The sequence below is a fragment of the Epinephelus lanceolatus genome, chromosome 4, assembly GCF_041903045.1.
Source record: "Epinephelus lanceolatus isolate andai-2023 chromosome 4, ASM4190304v1, whole genome shotgun sequence".
In the NCBI taxonomy this organism is placed as follows: domain Eukaryota; kingdom Metazoa; phylum Chordata; class Actinopteri; order Perciformes; family Serranidae; genus Epinephelus; species Epinephelus lanceolatus.
Genome location: NC_135737.1, coordinates 28,419,973 through 28,442,373, shown reverse-complemented (window position 1 = coordinate 28,442,373; position 22,401 = coordinate 28,419,973). Strand labels below are relative to the sequence as shown.

The following is a 22,401-nucleotide window of genomic DNA, read 5'->3' as shown; positions in this document are numbered from 1 at the left end:
CACACCAAAACGATCTAGATTGATAAACAGCACTACAGGTAAGAGGAAAAATATGTATTTTTGATTTTGAGGTGGATCTTTCCTTTAAAAGTGATACTGTTGCTGCCTTTGCACAGAGTCAGGCTAGCTGTTTCCCCTCGTTTCCAGTCTTTATGCTAAGCTAAGCTAATTGCAGAACTGCTTTTCTGTTGCTTTTCTTGGACGTACAGTATGTGATGGCAATCTGAAAGTCTTTGGTTCTTGACAGTTGGTCAGACAAAAGTATTTGAAGGTGCCATTTTCTAACATTTTGTGACTCAAGATTATTGATTAATAGAAAAAAATAGATGATAAAAAATAGTTTCAGTTGTATTGTTAATTTTGTATTTCTTATAGATCATAATCATATATTTGTTATACTGGTCATTACAAAGTTCCGTTGGATTAAACGCCAACTTGTATGACTCAGTAGCAAATCCATTTGTCTCCAAGCAAGTTATATTACTGTCTATGACTGAGTTTTTATTCTTTTATCTGTATTCAGTTGCATGTCTTCGTTGTTACTCACATACACACACATACCTGAGGTCCAACTGATTTTCACATGTAACCGCATGACTCCACCTCATAGGTTGCCACAGTATTGCTCCATATGTTTTGAACTCCTCTTCTCTCCTCAGGGTCAGCAGCAGGTATTTACTGTAGTGCACAGAGCACATTCCCCTCTCGTATGGAAATCACACACTCAGCATGTGAAACTGTTACCTCAAGGTCAAACACACTCTTCAGGGGAGAGAATATTGTTTGCTGAGGGCAGCTCATAAAACTGTAGAGGCCCTGCTTCCCAGCGTGCTGCTGCTGTCGGAAGGGATGCTCAACTTTAATCTGCCATACTGATTTAGGACTATTATCAAATGTGCATGGACTCCAATATCTGCTCTCTCATCGTCAAGAGAGGATCGATCTGAGGCCTTGGAGTGCCGGCCGCTCTGATTGATGCACTGTAGAGATGAATGCTGGTCAAATTACTAATGAGATTTGATTGAGATTCCCCTGAGCAAACAGACTGTCAGACAAGATGTGGAAAAGTTGGTGAAACATTCGGTCTAATGCAATTTAGAGTCTGAATTTTCTCCTTCTGAATCCCACTTCTTACTCTAGGTAAGTCCTCAGGTGGGGGATGGGATGCTGCGAGTGAGTCAGCGTTGTCCTTCTATCGCTAATGGCCAGGAAATATCTATGTTGGAGTGGCTAATTGGATTTCTTTAACAGGAAAGCATCCGTCCAGCTCCATTAGCCGGTGGGAAACAGCAACACACAGCAGAGTGGGAGACAGGTGGGAGATGTGGACTAAAGGAGGAAGAGTCAGGAAAGAAGAGGGAGGCATGTTTGTTGTTGATGTAGGTCAAGGAGCAGGCAGAGGTTTAGTTCAGGGGAGGCAGTAAGTGTTTGTTGTTCATGCAGATGATGATGATGGAGTGAAATGCCAGGAGTGAAGCAGGGATGTGTAATGAGCTCATTAGCAGGCAGCCCTTGTGTTGGGGTAATTCACTTAACTGCAAGACTGCGCATCTGATCATTCTTCCCGGATGAAGAACTGACTCTGGTCCAGTTTATACTAATAAAATTTTAAAAAAAAAATAACCCTTTTAATATAATGTATCTCACCTGTTAGCTGTGATTGCATTACCTCTCTCCTGCAGTAGCTCCTTTCAGCTGGGAAAGACTACCCCAATGTTGACCCTCGTTTTTTGGATTCGCCAGTCTTGTTGCCTTTTTGATTCCCTTTTGAGCTTTCTTGGCGATGAGGATTCTGTCTCCCGTGATGGTGCATATGCATGATCCTGCATTATGCTGAAAGAGTGGGACTTTGTTTCAGATTTGCTGGGGGAGTAGCAAAGTGCCTCTTGTCACGCACCACTGGCCTGGCTCTCAATGAAAATGCCGAAGGCGGGGCTATATGTCCCTTGCTGGTGGATGTATTCCCAAGATAGCACACACGTGTGATGAGACACCGGTCGCAATGTATATGTAAATGAGAATTCTGGAGCTTATGGACATACTTAGATACACTGATGGAGGTAAATACACATGTGCTAGGACACACTTTTGACTGCAGAATTTGTTTGTCTCAAAGAACAACTGAAATTGTTACACATAGTGCCTTTAACGCTCTAAAAAAAAAGATAATATCATAAAATAATAAACGTAAAGAAGCAATCCCTTCATCTGGGTTTTTAATGGAATATGAGACTAAACTGTGTGTTTTATTGTGTATTGTCTGTTGTGCTTCTTGAAGTGAAAATGAATGAGTAAAAAGGGTCAGCGCAGGACACAGATGAACCACATTTACATTCTTCTTAGCAGCTCTTGACATAAACGAGTAAAGCTACATTCAGCAACACAGTGAACAGGCAGGAAAGGCTAAATCAAACCTGGCAGCCCTATTACCTCCAGGCTACAGCTCTCGTTGGCATCTTGTGCATCCACTGACACACTGGTGTAAAGTGTAATTGAGGGTCCCTCCTATACACCAATAGGATGGCGAGAGACCCTGGAAGGGGAAAACCACTCGTTCCTCAGACACAGATCATGAAGGAACAGTGGGCCTACTATGCTGCCTGTAAATTGAGCCTTTCTTCCTGTGAGAGGGTGACATAGTGGAATGCAGCACATTAATGTGGACATGGGTGGGCTCCTCATTCCTGTCATAGCATCTTTCTCTTCTCTTTGACCCTCCATGACTTTCTTCTCTCTTCTCTTTGCCTCTATGCTTCTTTTGAGTTTATGTCAACAGGGTGTGGATGCAGAAGTTTTTTCATCACCATAGTTCAGGTTCTTGTAAGGATATTTATCATCAGTCACAGCTGTTTATCTTGATGTTGTCTGTTGTATCCCATCAGTTTCAGGTTCATGTCAGTGAAGCTGTATTAAGTTCCTGTTTTCATTAGCTGATAATTATCTGTACAGGCCAATATTAGCTTATTGCAGACATATTGGTTCTGACATGCATTTTGGTGGACGAATAAAAATAAATTTCAGCAAGAAAAAGGTTGAGGTAGTTTAGAAACGGTATCACCACTGGATAGGAAGGCCAGTTGTTGAATCACCTCACGTTGTCTGCTTCTCGGTCAGAAAGTTGCACTTGAACACACTGTAAGGACCACAGCCAGCGGCCAACTAGCATGTACGTTCTGCACCTGCGTGAGAGGAAATAACTCTCTACACCAGCAGGTGGCGACAGTCTGTATTAGTTATTCAAAAAGGGAAATTGGAAGACCAACAGGAGGCATTTTAGATGCTAGTTAGCCAGCTAACACTTTAATAACACAACTGGATGTTGAACAATTATGAGACATTTCTGCTAAAGATCTCAATGGATAAAAACATAATCTTACCTCATATAACAAGTTGTTTGGCTCTCACGGCGTCTTGACTTTAGTCATTTGTTTGCTTTCCTCACTTCCCTTCCTCTTCTTGCTCACTAAGCTGAACTGCCAATTGGAGTGATTTAATTTACCGACAGCCACGACGCCAATAAGCATTGGCTTACAGCAAACAGACAAGGGCCGACAAGGGCTGACGGTGCGGTACACACTGCAAAAACTAGGGCAACAGACACTCACGGCTCAACACTGAGAGACAACCAACTGTTGGCTTGGTGTGTCGGAGCCCTTTGTTTATGTTGCAACCTTCCTCAAAGTAGGAAATTGAAACACGCATGAATGCAATATTCCCATCACATTTTTCACATTGCAATTATTTGTTTGTGAGTGGCACTCCTTTTAATTATTTCATCTCACTGGACTTTGAAAGTTTGAGTATTAACAGTTGTTGACTCAGTTGTCAATCTCACAAACGCCAGCCTTCCCACTCAAAGGTTTGACGACTGAAGGAGCATTTCTGTTTTTATCACCAGAGATCCTTGATAAAAAATGTCAAGAACGTATTTGAGACTCGTCTTGACATGATTTCTGACTGCAGAAGTGAATGATTGAAGTTGAAAGTAAAATGAGACCTACTCAGAATAAGAAAAAGAAACAAGCAAAATTGCTCAAATTCTCTTTGTTTTGGTGCAGTCATGAGGTTGATAAACGACTAACACATGTTGAACAGACATATTCATCAACAGTCATGTTGTCTTTCTCTTTTTCAGTGTGGGCTGATGTGGAGGTGAGCATGGAGGACAGAGTGGAGGTGTTCAGAGGAGAAACTGCTTCGATCACCTGCATGTTCACATCTACTGAAGGCATTGGCGGGATGATCATACAGTGGTTCTACGTGAGTTTCCATCAGGCCTCGTGTACGCATACACAGAGAGGTATGATGTGTTCATGCATGTGATGTGTCGTGTGTTTGTATTGTGACCTCCAGGTGACACGGACGGGTGAGAAGCAGAAAATCTACTACCAGGACAGCACCATGCAGTTTGTAGACCGAGGCACACAGTTCACAGACAGGATCAGCGTGAATGGCACCGGAGCCAGTGAAGCGATAGTTCTGACTATCAGGGATGTGCGCCTGGAAGACGAGCTGGAATTTATCTGTCTCATCAAAGGTCTAACGGATGGGACCGGGGAGGGACGGACAAAGCTGAAGGTGTTTGGTAAGATTTAGTCTGAGATTTTTAACTTTTTAAACTCCTTCAACCTCAACACTTTTGGTATGGTACCTTTGGAACCAACAGTAACCCTTCAGACATGGTACCTAGGCCCTAGCGTTTCCACCACAAACAGTACTCTTAACAGTGGGCGTGGTTGTTGTCACTCACTGCTCCGTTCAGCACTCACTGTATTTCCTGGTTCTTCATCGGTGACATAGAGGGAAGTCTGCACCTCGTTTATCGTCCACAGAAAGAGGCTGCATGGTGACATTCTCAGAACAAAATAAAACAGGCTGCAGTGAGAATCTGTCTCCATGGGATATTTCAAGATAGCAGGTTTGTGCATTTAGTCCTTCTCAGGCAAGCTCAGTGGTTTAGTGTTGCCGTAGCCCACAGGAATGAGTGAGGATTGGAATATATGCAGTTCACATAAACCGGTTGAAATCAACATATCTATAATGCTTGAAGATCCACTCATTACTAAAAGTGTTTGTCATATAAAAACTAAAGTTAAGGTCAAAGTTGTCACAGTGAAATTTAAGTTGCGTTGATTGATTCACATTGTCGACTTGTGCATTGAGTAATACTATAAGTTAACGTTCCACCTTAAAAGTCGCCGGCAGTCGGCCCAGTGAGTTAAGTTATGTTTTTTCTCCAACTCCAGCTGCTGCAAGAGGCAGCAAGACATCCTTTCATTGTATAGTTACAGTTTACTAATAAAACTCTCCACAGTATGAACAGTGGTTACATGAGCCTCAAAAATCAGACTGCAGTGTTCACAGCTCCGCCTTTTAGTACCAGATCTGTGTGCTAGGTACCCCAACAGAGGGGGGACCAAAGATGGGGACGGTACGGAACATTCCATTGGTAGCATCCACAACTTTTCACAGTGGAAACAGAAAAAAAACTTAATGCATAATTTATGCACCACAGTACCCGTAAACCTCAGCTCCTGTCATTGCTTACAAAAACACTTCAAACCCATTCAGTGGTTCCAGTGACACTTCATGTTACTGTACATATGCAACATGCTAAGACACTGAAACTGTGTCTCAGCTGCCTGAACGCAGACATTTTCTATAGAACATTTTGCCTATTCTAGCTCTTGATTTGGTTCTTGATTCCTTTGCAGAAAAACCGGACTATCCCACCATTGAGGGTGTGCAAACAGGGATCTCAGTTAGCGAACCCGGCCCATCCAAGGTAAACAAGCTTTGAATCACATCAGAGTACAAAAATGATGAAATGATCGCCAGGCTTCAGTTTTGATCTTTGAATTTGGTCTCCTTTCATTCTCTCTCCTCTCCTACAGATTGCGACCTGTGAGGTCAAAAATGGCTACCCCAAGCCAAACATCACTTGGTACAGAAACAACGCACCACTACGCGTTGCTCAGGATGGTAAGACCGAGTTACATCGGCATCTATGATGCATTAATACACTGTTTTAGTTTTTACTTAATGTGGTATCATTTCTTTCTCCATGCCCCTCCCCTCCCTTTCCTTCCTTTGTCTTGTGTGTTTGCAAATGTTTTTTTGTCCTCCAGTGGTGTTGGTGATGCCCAGCACCACTACTGAATCCACCGGTCTCTACTCAGTGAAGAGCGAGCTGAGCATGATGGTGATGAAGGAAGACAAAGATGATCAGTTCTACTGCGAGATCACCTACTTTGTTCCCGGAGGAGTGGGGATGCTGGAGTCTGAACGTATTAACATCACTGTATACTGTGAGTTTCACACATAGTATAACACCAGTGTCATTGTGCACCATGAGACCACATCCTCTTTTCAATGGGAGACAGTTTTAAAAAGTGACACCAGCTGCCCCATACACGATATCATCAATCTATGTGAACACTAGAATATTACGCCTATATATGATACGGTGTGTATTAAAGCCACAACAGCATGAGTAAAGTCAGATGCTGATTTTGGGTGATAACTGCAACTACAGCTGGCTAGGGTCATTTAGAAACAGAAAAGAGCCTGGTGCCACAAAGTTCACAAGATTAGAGGCACACCTCTGTCTAAAATATTATTTAAACTTCCCTTAATTTACACTAACAGGGCTGAACTTATGTTGAGTGCATGTCAAATGGGATGAATGCTCAACACGGGGAAGATCCCCATGTTAACAGCTTGCAAGTGTTAGAAACACTACGTTATATTGATTTAATTTAATTTGGGTTTAATTACATTAAAAGATGTTAGGCATCCATGTCTGTCTGATTGTCAGGCTTCCATAATCTTAAGCTTAAGGTTGGATATATCGGAGCTTTCAAAAAGGTTTTGACTTTCCCGTTCTTAGTTACTACTTGGACATTGACAGGAACACAGTACACTAGTCAGAAACTCTGGTGAGCTTTCCTCACGTTGGGGAAATTGGCTAATCAGAGCTGTGTGGGTGGACTTAAGAATGTTAACGTCATCTTTCTATGCTACAACCAGGAAAATGCACAAGAGCCCTGCAACCTCCATGTTAAAAGTCGTGTCCAGACAACTCGTATGCTCTGAATTTCACGTAGAGCTCTTTTAAGCAGGCTACTGCGTGTTCTGTGTCCCCTGAAAATGATGTCAGAGAGACTGATAAGTGACCTGCTGCTGATTATTTGTCAGGGCAAAATAAAACAAAAGTTGCCTCTTTTCACCTTTCATCAGGAGGGCATAATGTTCAGGGAGGTGAAGACCCTCCAACCCTTCCCCAGTGCAGCAACAATCCCTCACTGGTTTCCCAGTGTAGTCAGAAGCAGCGCAGTTGGAGATCTAGTGTAGTTTGCTGCCAGGATGGTTTGTGGCTGTCACATAAACCTCCTACAACTTTTAAGTTCAGGTTTGTGGTCTGACCTTGAATTCCTCTCTCTGTTTCAGACCCCTCCACAGCTGTGAGTGTTTGGGTGGAGTCACCAAAGGGCAAAATCAAAGAAGGGGACTCGGTCGAGATTCAATGCCGTGGCAATGGGAATAAGCCATCCTCCTTCGTAACAATCAGTCATGTAAGAAAATCTACCCTTTTGCACTCAGTATTCATGCACATGCAAAAGCAGCAACAAGTCCCCTCAGCAGAAAGAGTTGTTGACTTACAAATATCCGAATTAAAGTTTATTAGTTGATCAGATTACTCTGGCTTTTTGTAGGATGGTAAAGATCATGAAGGCAAGATGCTGCTGCTGGAGAATGTGACTCGCCGCGACAGTGGAGATTACATATGCACCTCTACGGACACGGACACCTTTGAGGACATCACGGGACAAATTTCTGTGTTTGTAAACTGTAAGGAATCTGCACTGATATGATTTGTGACCATTATATAAGCATACATTTAACCAGCAGTGCTACGATACATGCCTGATTTTAACCTTTGCTCTCCCTCTCTGCGGTGTGTGTAGACCTTGATCCTGCTGTTGTGAGGCCTGGAGACACAATTGTGGTGCCCCAGGGAAACGAGCTGAAGGCCACCTGCAATGCCCTCTCCTCGCTCCAAACACAGACTGTCTGGTTTAAGGTCATACGTACATGCAGTACAATACAATTACACAAACAGCAACAATATTTAGTCTCATAAATATACCAGCACCCCAGTTATTACTCATACATTTTGGAGACTGGTCACTCTACTGTTTTGGTGCGATTGGGTACTGTGTGAAACATTTGAATCGGGTTGCAGGTCAGGTTTAGAAAGTTTGGGCAGTAAAAATACAAATGAAATGCAGTTTTTGCAAATCAGATCCTAGCTACATTTGGAGGACGTTTGAAATGTGAATAACAGTGGATTTCTACATATATATATCTCAGTCTGGATGTTTCGGGCTGCTAGAATTGGATTTCAAAGTGTCTTTGATGAGCACACAACAACTTCAAATCCGGAGTGATGGAAGTGCTGAGCAGAATCCATGTTTCTATTAATGGAGCACTAAAGGGGGCAACTTGGAGAACCACAGTCCCAGACAGACGCTGAAATAAATTAAAATAAATAACCACAACGTGACAGGCGATTGTTTGGAGGGTGAAATGATGGACCTCTACTTCTCATGTGTCTGCAATGGAAAGTTGTATCACTATCCTTGCTGCGTAGTTAGTGATGCCCACATCATTACCACAGATAGATAGGTTGGTGATGTCTGGACACACAAATCCGATCTAATCAGTTGCAAATAACAGTGTGGACGGTCTGCTGTCAAGATCTGATTTAAGAAACAAATTTAATTTGCCTGCAGTCTCTAGGTAGAGTCATGGAGTCAGTGGCTTATTTTTAGGAGGTGCAGACTCAACCGTCGGTACGAGAGTTCAGCTTGCGGCAAAGTAAAAGGCAGCCAATCAGGAAGTCTGAAAATAAAAAATAATTCTTGATTTGATTAGACCGTTTTGTTGGCAGCAGCTTGTCTAAAAGACAATAGAATATCAATTTGTCATTACTTTTTCTCACGATTGAGCGTGTACCAGTTGAATAAAAGGTCAGTGAAAGTTCAGATTTTTTGTAAAAATAGGACTTTAAATTTTGTGAAAGGTGATTGTAAAATTTTCTGCACAACTTCTTGTAAAAAGTTCGTTAAAGCAGCCATCTGATCTATTAAAAACTAGTACACTGGCAATCCCTGCTTTGTATCCACATGTGCATAGCAGTGTGTGTTAAATGTTTTTGTGTCCCTGTGTGTGTTTGTGTAGGATGGAGCGGAGGTTTCAGTGGGCAACATTTTGACACTTAAGGACGCTATGTTCGACATAGCAGGGACGTACATGTGCGTGGTGACTGTTCCTGAGATCGAGGGAATGGAAACCAGTGGGACACTTCATGTTTATGTCGAGGGTAAATCTGATCACAGAAACTGTGTCCTGAATATTAAATAGCTCTCTAGTCCTGATATAATGTTTAATGTAATGTTAGTTTCTATATGCATTTATATATATAAAGGAAAGATGTATCTGTGTGTTTGCACCAGGTATTGTTAGTGGTTAGAGTAGTTATGGTCATGGGAGAACTTGTTAAGGTTATTAATCTTGCTCATCTCTCTGCAGGCCCACCAGAGATCATGCAGCCAGAGTACACAAAAGTGGAGGAGAGTTTTGAGAACACAGTCGATCTGAGCTGCACTGCCAGAGGTTTCCCTGCTCCCAATATTGTCTGGACCACCTCTGATGGAAAGGTACAGCTGAGGGAAGCCGGGTTCAAGTATTTATTGTACAGGAATTGTTCTGACTGGGACATTAATTCAAGCTTATTCATCTGGTCTCCCATTGTGGTCGACACTAAGGGTGCTTTCACACTTGCCCTGTTTGGTTCAGTTCAGTCGAACTCCAGTTTGTTTGCCCCCTAAGTAAGTGTGGTTCTTTGGGCAGGTGTGAACACAGCAATCACACTCCGGTGCGCACCAAAACAACCGGACTGAGACCTTCTTGAAGAGGTGGTCTCAGTCTGGTTACAAATGAACTCTGGTGCAGTTTGTGGTGAGAACGTGTTCCGACCTTGAATCCGAACCAACTGCAGTCACATGACACATTGTTTGGGTTAAACATGAGCATGTTACAGTCCTGGAGGATTATTAATGTGCACCTCCTCCTGTACTACCTTAATATGCACATTCAGCACATCCAATGCATCAAAACATTGTTTTCTACTACAATGACAGCAATATAGTCCACGATGAGCAGCGCTAAAATCAACCTGCGTAGTTGTCCCTCCATTGTGACATTAGAAAGTGTCACATTTATCTTGCAAGTGTTCTTGAACGTTTTGTTTACTTCCTGGTTTACTTCCGTTTTGTTTACTTCCTGTTCTCGTTTTGTTTACTTCTCGTGCACAGCATTTGATCTGGTCTGCTTGTAAATGCTGCGGTGAGAACATGAACCAACTCTAGGCAATTATGCAACTTTGTGACAAAATTAGTCCCTGATTTAGACCAAAGCAAGACAACTCTAGGTCTGAAAGCACGCAAAAATATCTCAGCAACTATACCATAAAGTTTGGTACGTCTATATATGGCACAGAGAGGATGTATGCTAATAACTTCTGTGATGCCCTGACTTTTTATCTGTCGTCACCAGCAGCTCAAAATTCTTACCTCTCTAGTAAAATATCCAAACATCTACTAGATGGATTTCTGTTTGATGTACTTTGTGTTTAACGCTAATTAGCTTAACTAAAATGGTGAACGTGGTAAGCGTCTTCTAAACATCAGCATGTCAACATTTTTTGGAGCATGTTCCCATGCTAGTGTTAGCATGTGGCTCAAAGCACCACTGTACTAAAGTACAATCTCATAATGCCGATGCCATGGCTGTAGACTCTATCTGGTTGATGTAAGCATGATATTTTCAACACCACTCATTCTGATAAAACTCAAGCACATTTTCGTTGCGCGTTATGTTGGTTTAACTTCTTGATTGGCCTGAGAGAGGTGCTGTCAGCTGCCTCTAAAGGTTGGTTTAGTTGCATTTCAGAGAGATGATGCACCCATCTACAGTCTGTGACAGGATGCACTCAACTCTTTAAAATCTGACCTACACAGAGGAAAGGGAAACCTTCTCCACCTGTTCATCTTTTTTCCTCTGCCTTTAACTGTGTGTTTTTCTGCCAGATCCTCAAGTCAGCATCCCAAACAGACACCGACGATGGGGTTCAGAGTGTGGTCAGCATCAAGGTCACCTCTGACATCACTGCCTTCTGCAATGCCTCTAATGAGTTTGGCACTGCCGCGGTGACCTTCAGCATCACAGCCAGTGAGTTCCTCCTGCCACTTGTGTTTCCTGTGTCTGCTCTTTGTGTTTATTTGAGTGTACTTGTCTATCTGTTGTCCTCTTCGCCGCCCCCCCTTTTCCTTCTCTTCCTCCCCCTCTTGTGTGTGTCACCTCTGTGTTTATTTTTACTTCATCTGAAGGCCTCGAGCTCTGCCGTGTGCAGTAAAGTGTTGCCTGTGACATTTCAATCAGTGCTGTTGTTGTTTCGGACGAGACGCTGTGAAGCTGTGCGGCTGTTAAATGTGCTCCCCTCTTCCCCCAGTGTGTTAACAGGGAGTGTCCTCCCTTCTGTGCCTCTACCTGTTTTCAGCTATAAACACCACCACAACAGCCACCACTGCTAGTACCCCTACTAGTAGCACTACTAGTAGCACTACCACTACCACTACCATTTCCTCCGCCACAGGTAAGACCACAGTCATGCACTGTCTGCCTCGCACCACTCAAGTCAAATCAACGAGAAAAAGTTTAGAAAACTACTCGTATCTAAAGAAAGCCCATGAGAAGGATTTGACTGAGAGTGAGTGTGATGCCTCACCTGTCAGTAACGGTTATTATCTGCAAGTCACTTGGTTCACACACTTCCTTTCTTTCACAGCCGGCTAAGTCGTTTTTCTGTGAGTCAGACAGAAAGAATGAGAGTGAGAGAGGAAAACTTGAAGGCACCTGAAGGCTGCAGCAATTACCACACTGGCATGACTGAAAGGTCATTACAGCCGTGTTGGTTAGTGATCACTGATTAAAAACTGGTTTCTACAAAGTATTTATAGTCTCTAATGGGTGATGTACTGTCATCGCTGCAGGGTGTCCTATTGACTTATGTGTTGGCACAGCTTGAAGTTATTAGGTAATTAAACTTAATTTGCTAATATGCGGTCTTTTTAATATGAGTTTAACAAATTATCTATCAATAATCAGTTGAATCAGATAAAAAGGATTGACGTGGTTCACCTTCTGCCTGCTGCAGTGTTATGAGGAATGAGTATTGCATTCCTGTTAGCAATAATGGCGTGCAGATGGACACACAGTTCACAACCACGAACACACACAAGCATCAGTGTGACTTTAGAAAGCAGCTGATGCTTTAAATGCACTCAGAGCGAGTCTCCTGACTCCCATTACGGGTGCCGCCTCCTCCTGCCTCCGCTCTCTCTTGTACACCATGCCAGGAAATTTTCAGCCCCTCAGAGGCAGAGTGTTCTGGGTCGGCGTTTCTGGCAAAGCGCTGGTTAAATGAGATCAAACAGAGCTGCCCTGGGAAATGACTGTTGTGCTACTGACCACAGTCGGCCAATCAGGCTCGATGTTTAGCTTCAAGTCACAGATAATGTCCTCTCAAATTAAACATTAGTCGTGTTCAGTCCAGGCCTCTGCTGAAGGTCTAAACTGTTTGTGTGTGAGTGTGTGAGCGACAGAGCGAATGAGAAAGAGTTTATTTGTGTTTGTGTGTGTGTGTGTGTGTGTGTGCGCGTGCGTGTGTGTGTGTGTGAGGCCTGCTGATAGGAGTTATTTAACACACCCAGCCACCCACTGATAATTGTGCTCATGTTGTTTTTCTCAGTCAAAGCAGAAACAGCTATCCCAAAGCAATCCCCAGAGAAAGTCAAACAAGGTTTGTAAGTTACACTGCTGAAGACTCTGCCTCACCTCTCCATCTCAGAGGCAACAAGCTTCCTTCCACTTCTCCTCCACAGCACCTCCCTCTCTCTCACCTCCCAGCATTCATCAGACCCCCCTCTCTCTCTCTCCTGATGAACAAAACATCAAACAATCATTGAGTTGTTCATCTTCTTCCTGTGCATGTTGTCACATGTAAACGCACCTCTCCTCCTACATTCCTGAATGACCTCCTTTCTTTAGGTTGCCAGGTTAAGGTCACCTGATTGATGCTAGCGCTGCACTCTCTTTAGACACGCTGTTAAATGCTATGTACTGTACCTACACTGTGGAATGCTGCACAGCCTGCCTGATGCGATCCTGCATCCGACTCTTCTGCCTCATGCCGTCATCTCATTCATGATCCTGCTGCAGAGTTAAACCCTGTCGTTGTTGTTGTGCTTCTTCTCCACCAGAGGGCAGAGGTGTGATCATTGCAGTCATCATCATCTGCATCCTGCTGCTGGCCATTTTGGGGAGTGTGCTCTACTTCCTATACAAAAAAGGCAAGCTCTGTGGACGGTCCGGCAAACAAGACCTGTAAGTATAACCAGAGCCACTTAAGGGTGAAGGGTGAGGATGTGATAATGTTGTAATCATCTAGACCCTGCGTCACTTGTAGTGGACATCAAATATTTAATGAGTCCCCAGACAGTTTTTTGGAGACAGAATAAGACATGAAAGAAAACCAGCATGGCAGAGGATCAAAACAGGAAGTGGAGTACAAAAATACATACATGCAGACTTCACTTTCTTGAGTTGATTCCCTAATATTTTTCTTGTATACATACAGAGGTGCATGTTAAGCATCATAGGCTGTTAACCACCATGCATGCATGCACCAACAGTGCATTTTAAATGTCTTCAGATAAACCTCTGAACCCATACCCAGAGTTTTGTCCGGTGCCAACTGAAATGTTTGACTTGATAGCAGACTAAGGCCTTTATCAGACAGGAAGCATTTTAGCAGCTCGAGGCGCCTTTTTGTAATTGTTTTTAATGAGAACGAAGCTTTTTTCCTCACATTTTTTGCGTTGCAACGCACGTCCTGTGTCTGTGCTCTAGGAGCCTGGCATTTTTGCCAGAGGGCTCTGAACTCTTTTTTCCCGTTGTCCAATCTGATGATTTGAGAGGTGGCTCTTCTGCGGTGGTGACAGCAACAAGTTTACAGTTGGTAAACAATGAAGGAGAAACTGATGGTAGCAGTTGCTGGATACCCAGAGCTATACAGCCCAACGTTAGACAGCAGGTTGTCAAACTGCCCCTGAGTCATCCTAAAATATGCCTGTAAACAGCCATCATGGAGGTGAAGCTCCTGGACCAACTGGTGGTACTCCCTGTGATCCACCCTCTTTTTTAGGGTCTCATGTACGCACACAGATCTGGGAAATAAGAATAACTCGAGGAGTTCAGAGAGCTACGGCAAAAATGCCAGGCTCCAAGAGCGCAGAAACACGAGGCGCATCGCAACGCAAAAACAGTGTGCAAAAAGCTTCATTCTCATTAAAAAACAATCACAAAAAGGAGCCTTCAACTGCCAGAATGTCTTCTGTGTGATCAGGGTCTAACTGGCCTCAAATCAGCTATAAAGTAAAACACAAATTCAGAGAGAAAACTGCTAAAAAAAGGCTCTGATCATTTTGTAAGTTTAAGATAACATAATTTAACACAATTACAAGCAACACAGGCATGCCCATGTGTGTAATTATCACACGGTTTAAGCTATTGTAATCAGTGTTTATTAATTATTTACAATGGACAACATGTAATGTGAAAGGTGCTGCTCGAAGTGATGAACCTGCAGATAATTATAACCAACTCTGCAGTTCCTCTCAGCCCTGTGGAGCTTCATAGCATCTTTTAGGTCAGTGTTTAAAAGCTCTAAAAGGCAATAGTACACAAGCAGAAACAGCAGAGCGACACAGTAAATGACTAGCTGGTTAACATAGTGGAGCATTTAGCAGCTAAAGAGGAGTCGGTAGTGACCAAAAACAGCAAAACAGGAGTGAACAAAAGACTAACGTTTGTCAGGTGGACACAGACATGACTTTAAGGAGTTTGTTTTGGTCTCACAGCACCAAAGAGAAGTCCAGCAAAGATAACATCGTGGTGGAGATGAAGAGCGACAACACAGAGGAGGCCGTGCTTCTCGGAATCAACGGAGAAAAGCTGCCTCCCAGCGACCAGGTAGATATCTACTGTTTAACTTAACGGGTTGTATGTCGCCTGGGATGATGCTGTTTTTCTGCTGATCTGATTACACTATTAACATATGTGCACCCCCTTCACCCCACCTGTCTCCCTCGCCCTTGTCTTTGTCTCTGTGTTGTGACATCTGCATTTGCCCTCTGGAGTAAAGAGCGGTGAGTACCTGGATGTACAGAAGTGAAGAGGCGACAGCAGACACACCAACAGCTGCTCCTGTTCCTCCCTCTCAGGCTCAGACCGGCCGAGGCCTTCAAGCTTCCACCACAGCTCCTTAACCCAGAGTTACGTCATGGAGAAGCTCAGTCGTGTGTCAGTTAATATCATGATGCACGACTGAGACTCAAATGACTCCAAGCTGCAGCTTTTGCTTAGTGTCCTTTACATCCAGCACTTTTCTGTTGGAATGAGCTTTAATGAGGAGTGATTTGAGCGCTCCATGACGTAACTCTGTTACCTTTAAACCAAGGACTATCCTTCGCCTATAGTTCTCAGTACCACGAGCCTTGTATACTGCTGATTGTCCTTAGAACAATAATTTGAGCACAGCATTGACCAGAGACTGTTTTTATACCCAACTACGCATCACCTCAGGCAAAGTAATCACTGAAGAGCAGCCTGAAACAGGTCTTTATCAAGTGTACATATTATAATCTATGTATATATTTCTTTATTTAAAATAACTCTATAGAAAAAAACAACCAAAAATAAATGACCCGATAGTGTTTCATTTTGTTTGGGTGCTCTTTATGGGAAGCAAGAAGAGCTTAGGCAGATGTCTTGTTTTTATTTTGAACATTTCTTTGTCTGTGTTTCCTGTTTTGCATAAGTCTGTACACTGAAATCTTCGGGGATGCAGCGATGTGTCCTCCTACAGCCAGTTACAGCCTCACCAAAGTTTTTCCTTTTAGCTCTGAAAACAAACTGTTAAGATCACTTAATCACACATCATTCATAGTTTCCCCTTCTCTGCAGCTCGTCCTTACACTTCACAGATTGTGCATATTGAAGAAGATATTTTTACACTTTCTATAATGTCCATGACTGTAATGCATTATAAACATACTTAGAATCTGCTTATAACACTGTATAATACGCATTCATAACTGTTAGTAATGTTTTGTAGCAATACCACATTGTAAAGCATTTTATAATGACTTATGAGGTCAAGTATCATAGTGCTTCAGTATTGCTGGTCACTCACTGACATTTTGATGCAAGGATCATAGTGTGTTATAATAATTGTGAAACATGATAATCATTTTATAATGATTATAATCACTCTTAATGCATTATAATGTGTAGGAAGTTAGGCGGCCATTGGGTGCTTTAAGTAAAGTAGTGAAACATTACTCAGGCTGGTTATAAGTGACTTCAAGTGGTCATTGTTTGCTTAAGTAAAGCAAAAAAACATATCATTAAATCTACCAAAGAACGCCCAAAATGTTGTAATATTAATGTCTTTGTTTGACGGGTCATTACAGAAATTGTTTACTCCAGTTTGACACAACTTTTTGATGATTAACAACTAAACAATGGACATTTACATTTCACTAATGTAGCGTTTCTCCCCAAAAAACTCACTCAAAAGTAGGGATATTTCTAGACTAATTTACTTGACATGTAAACAGAAGTTAAATCTTAGACTCTAAAAGTCAGACTACACTAAAAAAAATAGTCAAAATTAAGCACAATTTAATCTATAAGGTTAAATGTTGTCCAAAAAAGGATTGCATATATTTTAAAAGTCATTTCAAATCCATCATAGTTTTCAATAACCAAATAATATTTTAAATCCCACTGAAATGTGTGACACTTTGCAATGTGCATTATGAATATTACACACAGTCTTAAAAAACACTCAACAACTCATCAAAAAGCAAACATAACATTTATTTACTGTGTATAAAACGTCCCGAATCATCTCCATTTAAAAACACCCACACACACACTCATGTCCAGGCGTCTGCGGATCTCCGTGTGCCCAACTAATAACAAGCCAAAGCATCTCTCTCATTTAGCCTAACAAGTAGACATCCAGCCAGTGTGAGTGTGTGTGGTTGTACATGTGTGTGTGAAACAGAGAGAGCGAGGAAGAGCCTTTGATGATCAGAGCCGCTGGTTAGTCTTGCATGCTGATCTGAACTCCTCTCGTTTTCCTCTGGGTGTCCTGTTAAGTTTAACCGACTAGTCATCGACTAACGGCACACATTCCTGCTCTAAAGACTCAACTGACACAAATTATGGATATTACCTGAAACTTTTGTCTATGTTTATAGTGTATTGTAGACACGCGCTTGCCAAAAATGTCCGTGAGTGACCAGAAGTTAAGTTTTATGCTAATTGTATCGTAGAAGTCATTTTAAAATGCTTTATAATGCCTTCTGATTATTTTATAAAGGATGATGACTATTTATGGGTGCTGACAACTAACTGTAATGCATTATAATCAGCTCATAGCACTGTAGAAGTATGTTTATAATGCAATGTAGACATGGGAATCATAGAGAGTGTCACCAATGTTTGTGCGAGACGGGTGAATAATCTTCAGCATTTGACATAGAAGGGTTAACATTATTTGTTATTCGCTTATTTTATGGTTTCTGTCCTTCACAGACTATTTTTTTAGATGTTTTTTATGTGTGTGTTTGAGTTGAAGCATTGCCAACAGCCAAGTAAAAAAGTTACAGATGCCTTAGAAGTTCAGTCCAAGCCTGTAGAAATATCATCATTTGTATTGTTAGTTATGTTTCTATTTAATGTTCAGTGCACTGATTTCTTTGTGGTTCTTCATGCAGTTGTGTTTCTCTAATGTGAAACAGTGGTTTTGTTAAATGTGACTGTACGTGAATGAAAAGTATTTCTTTTGTTTAGCTATTTTTAGTTCTTGAAGAGGGAGGATGAGGAACAGATTATTGGCCCATGGTGAAAATGGCTCACGGCATGAAGTTGCCCTCCTCATGAGAAAAAGACACATTTCTGTTTGATGAAGTAATTAATTCATGTTTTGACTGAAACTTGAAATAATCTGTCGGATCCCAGAGAGACACAGAATCCCCCTCAGACATGAAGACTAACTACAGTATGTGACTACTGAAGAGGGGGGAATGACTGTGACTCCACATATGCAAATTAAGTTTGTAGACAATCAACAACCAAGATGCACTGTGCTCAGTAATGTGCATGTCCATACTCACACTTCCTTCCCTCTGTCAGTTTCGTTCTGCTGTTTTTACGAACTACCACTGTTACATTGTTTTGGATGTTTAAAATCTGTAAAATACCTTGGAGTTGTGAAATGTTGAAATTATTGTCATTGATGACATTGAAACCAATTTACCAACAAATTCATTGTTTGTAGTTTTTGAAAATTATACCAAATAAAGATTGACTGTTAAATGAAACGAAGAGCTTGAAATGATTTTAAGTTAGACATTAAGTTACCTATTACACAACTTAATGTAGAGGCATAGGCTGCTAACAAAGACATCTTAATGTCTGCAGATTTACAAGTCTTGCATAAGAGTTGTACAATTTCCTTGAACGATGCCCCAGAAAGAGCAGTGGTATGTCATCCATCCATCCATCCATCCATTTTCATTCGCTTATCCGGGGCAGGGTTGCGGGAGCAGCAGGCCAAGAAAAGCACCCCAGACGTCCCTCTCTCCAGCAATGCTTTCCAGCTCCTCCTGGAGGACCCCAAGGTGTTCCCAGGCCAGATGAGATCCCTCCAGCATGTTCTGGGTCTGCCCCTGAGCCTCCTACCAGTGGGATGTTCCTGGAACACCACCAATGGGAGGCGCCCAGGAGGCATCCTGAACCACCTCAACTGACCCCTTTCGATGCAAAGGAGCAGCAGCTCTACTCCGAGCCCCCTCTGGATGTCCGAGCTCCTCACCCTATCTCTAAGGCTGAGCCCTGCCAGGGACACTTACTCCCAACATATGGAAATTTAAATTTCTGATATTAAATGAACAATGAATTAATATTTACGAGGGCATAAATTAAATGTTTCTTTAAAAGAAATATCTATTTTTCCTGCAATTAGTAAAAAAATAACACTGAACAAAAATATAAACGCAACACTTTTGTTTTTGCTCCCATTTTTCATGAGTTGAACTCAAAGATCTAAAACATTTTCTATACACACAAAAGACCATTTCCTTCAAATATTGTTCACAAATCTGTCTAAATCTGTGTTAGTGAGCACTTCTCCTTTGCCGAGATAATCCATCCCACCTCACAGGTGTGGCATATCAAGATGCTGATTAGACAGCATGATTATTGCACAGGTGTGCCTTAGGCTGGCCACAATAAAAGACCACTCTAAAATGTTCAGTTTTATCACACAGCACAATGCCACAGATGTCGCAAGTTTTGAGGGAGCGTGCAATTGGCATGCTGACTGCAGGAATGTCCACCAGAGCTGTTGCCCGTGAATTGAATGTTCATTTCTCTACCATAAGCCATCTCCAAAGGCGTTTCAGACAATTTGGCAGTACATCCAACTGGCCTCACAACTGCAGACCACGTGTAACCACACCAGCCCAGGACCTCCACATCCAGCATGTTCACCTCCAAGATCCTCTGAGACCAGCCACTCGGACAGCTGCTGCAACAATCGGTTTGCATAACCAAAGAATTTCTGCACAAACTGTCAGAAACCGTCTCAGGGAAGCTCATCTGCATGCTCGTCGTCCTCATCGGGGTCTCGACCTGACTGCAGTTCGTCGTCGTAACCGACTTGAGTGGGCAAATGCTCACATTCAATGGTGTCTGGCACGTCGGAGAGGTGTTCTCTTCATGGATGAATCCCGGTTTTCACTGTTCAGGGCAGATGGCAGACAGCGTGTGTGGCGTCGTGTGGGTGAGCGGTTTGTTGATATCAACGTTGTGGATCGAGTGGCCCATGGTGGCAGTGGGATTATGGTATGGGCAGGCATATGTTATGGACAACGAACACAGGTGCATTTTATTGATGGCATTTTGAATGCACAGAGATACCATGACAAAATCCTGAGGCCCAATGTTGTGCCATTCATCCACGACCATCACCTCATGTTGCAGCATGATAATGCACGGCCCCATGTTGCAAGGATCTGTACACATTTCCTGGAAGCTGAAAACATCCCAGTTCTTGCATGGCCAGCATACTCACTGGACATGTCACCCATTGAGCATGTTTGGGATGCTCTGGATCGGCATATACGACAGCGTGTTCCAGTTCCTGCCAATATCCAGCAACTTCGCACAGCCATTGAAGAGGAATGGACCAACATTCCACAGGTCACAATCAACAACCTGATCAACTCTATGCGAAGGAGATGTGTTGCACTGCGTGAGGCAAATGGTGGTCACACCAGATACTGACTGGTTTTCTGACCTCCCCAGACCCCCCCCCCCCCAATAAAGCAAAACTGCACATTCCAGAGTGGCCTTTTATTGTGGTCAGCCTAAGGCACACCTGTGCAATATTCATGCTGTCTAATCAGCATCTTGATATGCCACACCTGTGAGGTGGGATGGATTATCTCGGCAAAGGAGAAGTGCTCACTAACACGGATTTAGACAGATTTGTGAACAATATTTGTGAGAAATGGTCTTTTGTGTATATAGAATAGATCTTTGAGTTCAGCTCATGAAAAATGGGAGCAAAAACAAAAGTGTTGCGTTTATATTTTTGTTCAGTGTAGTTCTGCCCTGGAAATTACAGGCCTGTAATTAAAACTTTGCTAATTCATTTACTGTAACATGCAGACAAATAAACCGTGGTGTTATTGTTGTTGTGCTCCTGCAGACATACAGTAAATTACAGGTTTTATCTTGTTTACTAAGAGTCTATATGATGCTGATTTGATTCATGGGCAGTCAAATCAGATTTTGGTTTTCAGTGCAATTATCAAATGCATTACTGAACATTCAAGACCAGTGCTGAGGTATTGAACCTGTCTGAAAGTTCTGACCACCTGCTCGCTAGTTTTAAATTCTTTTTTTTTCTTTTTTTTTTTTTTAGTTTTCTGAACATCTCCTGCACTTTAAAGCACTTTGTTGCATCATCATGTTGTCTGAGAGTTTCATCAGATCTGTACTTCAATGCTGCCTGGAGAGTTACTAAAACAGTTGTCCTTTCCAGCTCCTCACCTCTCCTGCTCAGCCGACCCTTTACACAGCAGATGTTTTGACTTATCCAAGCAGGAGCAGCGTAGATGCAAATAATAAGAATAATGGTGGCAATATTCTATTAAGTGTTCCGGTAAGTCATGTTAGGGAGAGAACATGATCCCCAGAATTATTTCACCTAAACGGAATGCAGCCATCATTAATGTTGTTAGTCCCAAAAGAGCATTTTTTTCTTTTTAACTGCCATGAAAAGGATCTATACCAAAGTGGAATATTGTTCAATTGTTAAAATGTCATTGGAAATGTCATGGGTTAGCATGTCACAAAAAATTCAGTACAGTATGCCATAAAAACAATTTTATAAAAAACTTTCATAAGTTAGTATGCCACAAAAATCTTATAAAAATGTCAAAAGAATGTAATATTTAAAACAATGTTGTAATACAAATAGTTTGAATAAGATTGTTCCAAAAACAAGTGTTGCTGGTGTAAAGAATAGTATCTCAAAAAATGTCATAGTATAGCGTTGTCATAAAACATGTCATAGTTTAGCATGTCAAAAAAGTCATGGTATAGTATGTCAAATAATTTCATAGCATAGTATGTGAAAAAAGTCATAATATAGTATTTCAAAAAATGTCATAGTATAGTATGTCAAAAACAGTTCACACTATAGTCTGTCAAAAAATGTCATAGTATAGTATGTCAAAAAATGTCATAGTATAGTATGTTAAAAAAAATCAGAGGATAGTATGTCAAAAAAAAATTCATAGGATGTCAAAAATGTCATAGTATGGTATGTTATAAAAATGTCATAATATAGTATGGCAAAAAAAATCATAGTATAGTATTCAAAAAATGACATAGTATAGTATGTCACAAAAAGGTCATAGTATAGCATGTCAAAAATGTTATAGTATAGTATGTCAAAAACAGTTCACACTATAGTCTGTCAAAAAATGTCATAGTATAGTATGTCAAAAAAATGTCATAGTATAGTATGCCAAAAAATATCATAGTATAGTATGTCAAAAAAATCATAGGACAGTATGTCAAAAAAGTGATAGTATAGCATGTCAAAAAAATTCAATTTAGTATGTGAAAAAA

The 22,401-nt window shown here is 41.7% G+C and overlaps 1 protein-coding gene across 5 annotated transcripts in view; it reads left to right on the top strand.

Annotated features, from left to right (window-relative positions):
- The window catches only part of mcamb (melanoma cell adhesion molecule b), a 48,451-nt gene extending 31,614 nt beyond the window's left edge, over positions 1–16,837 (top strand). Inside the window, exons 2-17 of one of the 5 annotated variants that reach the window (XM_033631411.2) lie at positions 4,136–4,260; positions 4,354–4,585; positions 5,715–5,785; positions 5,895–5,982; positions 6,129–6,308; positions 7,450–7,574; positions 7,716–7,851; positions 7,968–8,083; positions 9,244–9,385; positions 9,595–9,722; positions 11,154–11,295; positions 11,624–11,719; positions 12,875–12,925; positions 13,386–13,509; positions 15,045–15,156; positions 15,324–16,837. In XM_033631411.2, coding sequence (XP_033487302.1) covers positions 4,136–4,260; positions 4,354–4,585; positions 5,715–5,785; positions 5,895–5,982; positions 6,129–6,308; positions 7,450–7,574; positions 7,716–7,851; positions 7,968–8,083; positions 9,244–9,385; positions 9,595–9,722; positions 11,154–11,295; positions 11,624–11,719; positions 12,875–12,925; positions 13,386–13,509; positions 15,045–15,156; positions 15,324–15,326 — 1,871 coding nt within the window. In that variant the 3' untranslated portion in view covers positions 15,327–16,837. The remainder of the gene's footprint in view (positions 1–4,135; positions 4,261–4,353; positions 4,586–5,714; positions 5,786–5,894; positions 5,983–6,128; positions 6,309–7,449; positions 7,575–7,715; positions 7,852–7,967; positions 8,084–9,243; positions 9,386–9,594; positions 9,723–11,153; positions 11,296–11,623; positions 11,720–12,874; positions 12,926–13,385; positions 13,510–15,044; positions 15,157–15,323) is intronic. The other 4 variants (XM_033631410.2, XM_033631412.2, XM_078167105.1 and 1 more) reach the window with 4 other exon arrangements.
- Positions 16,838–22,401: the final 5,564 nt, after the last annotated feature.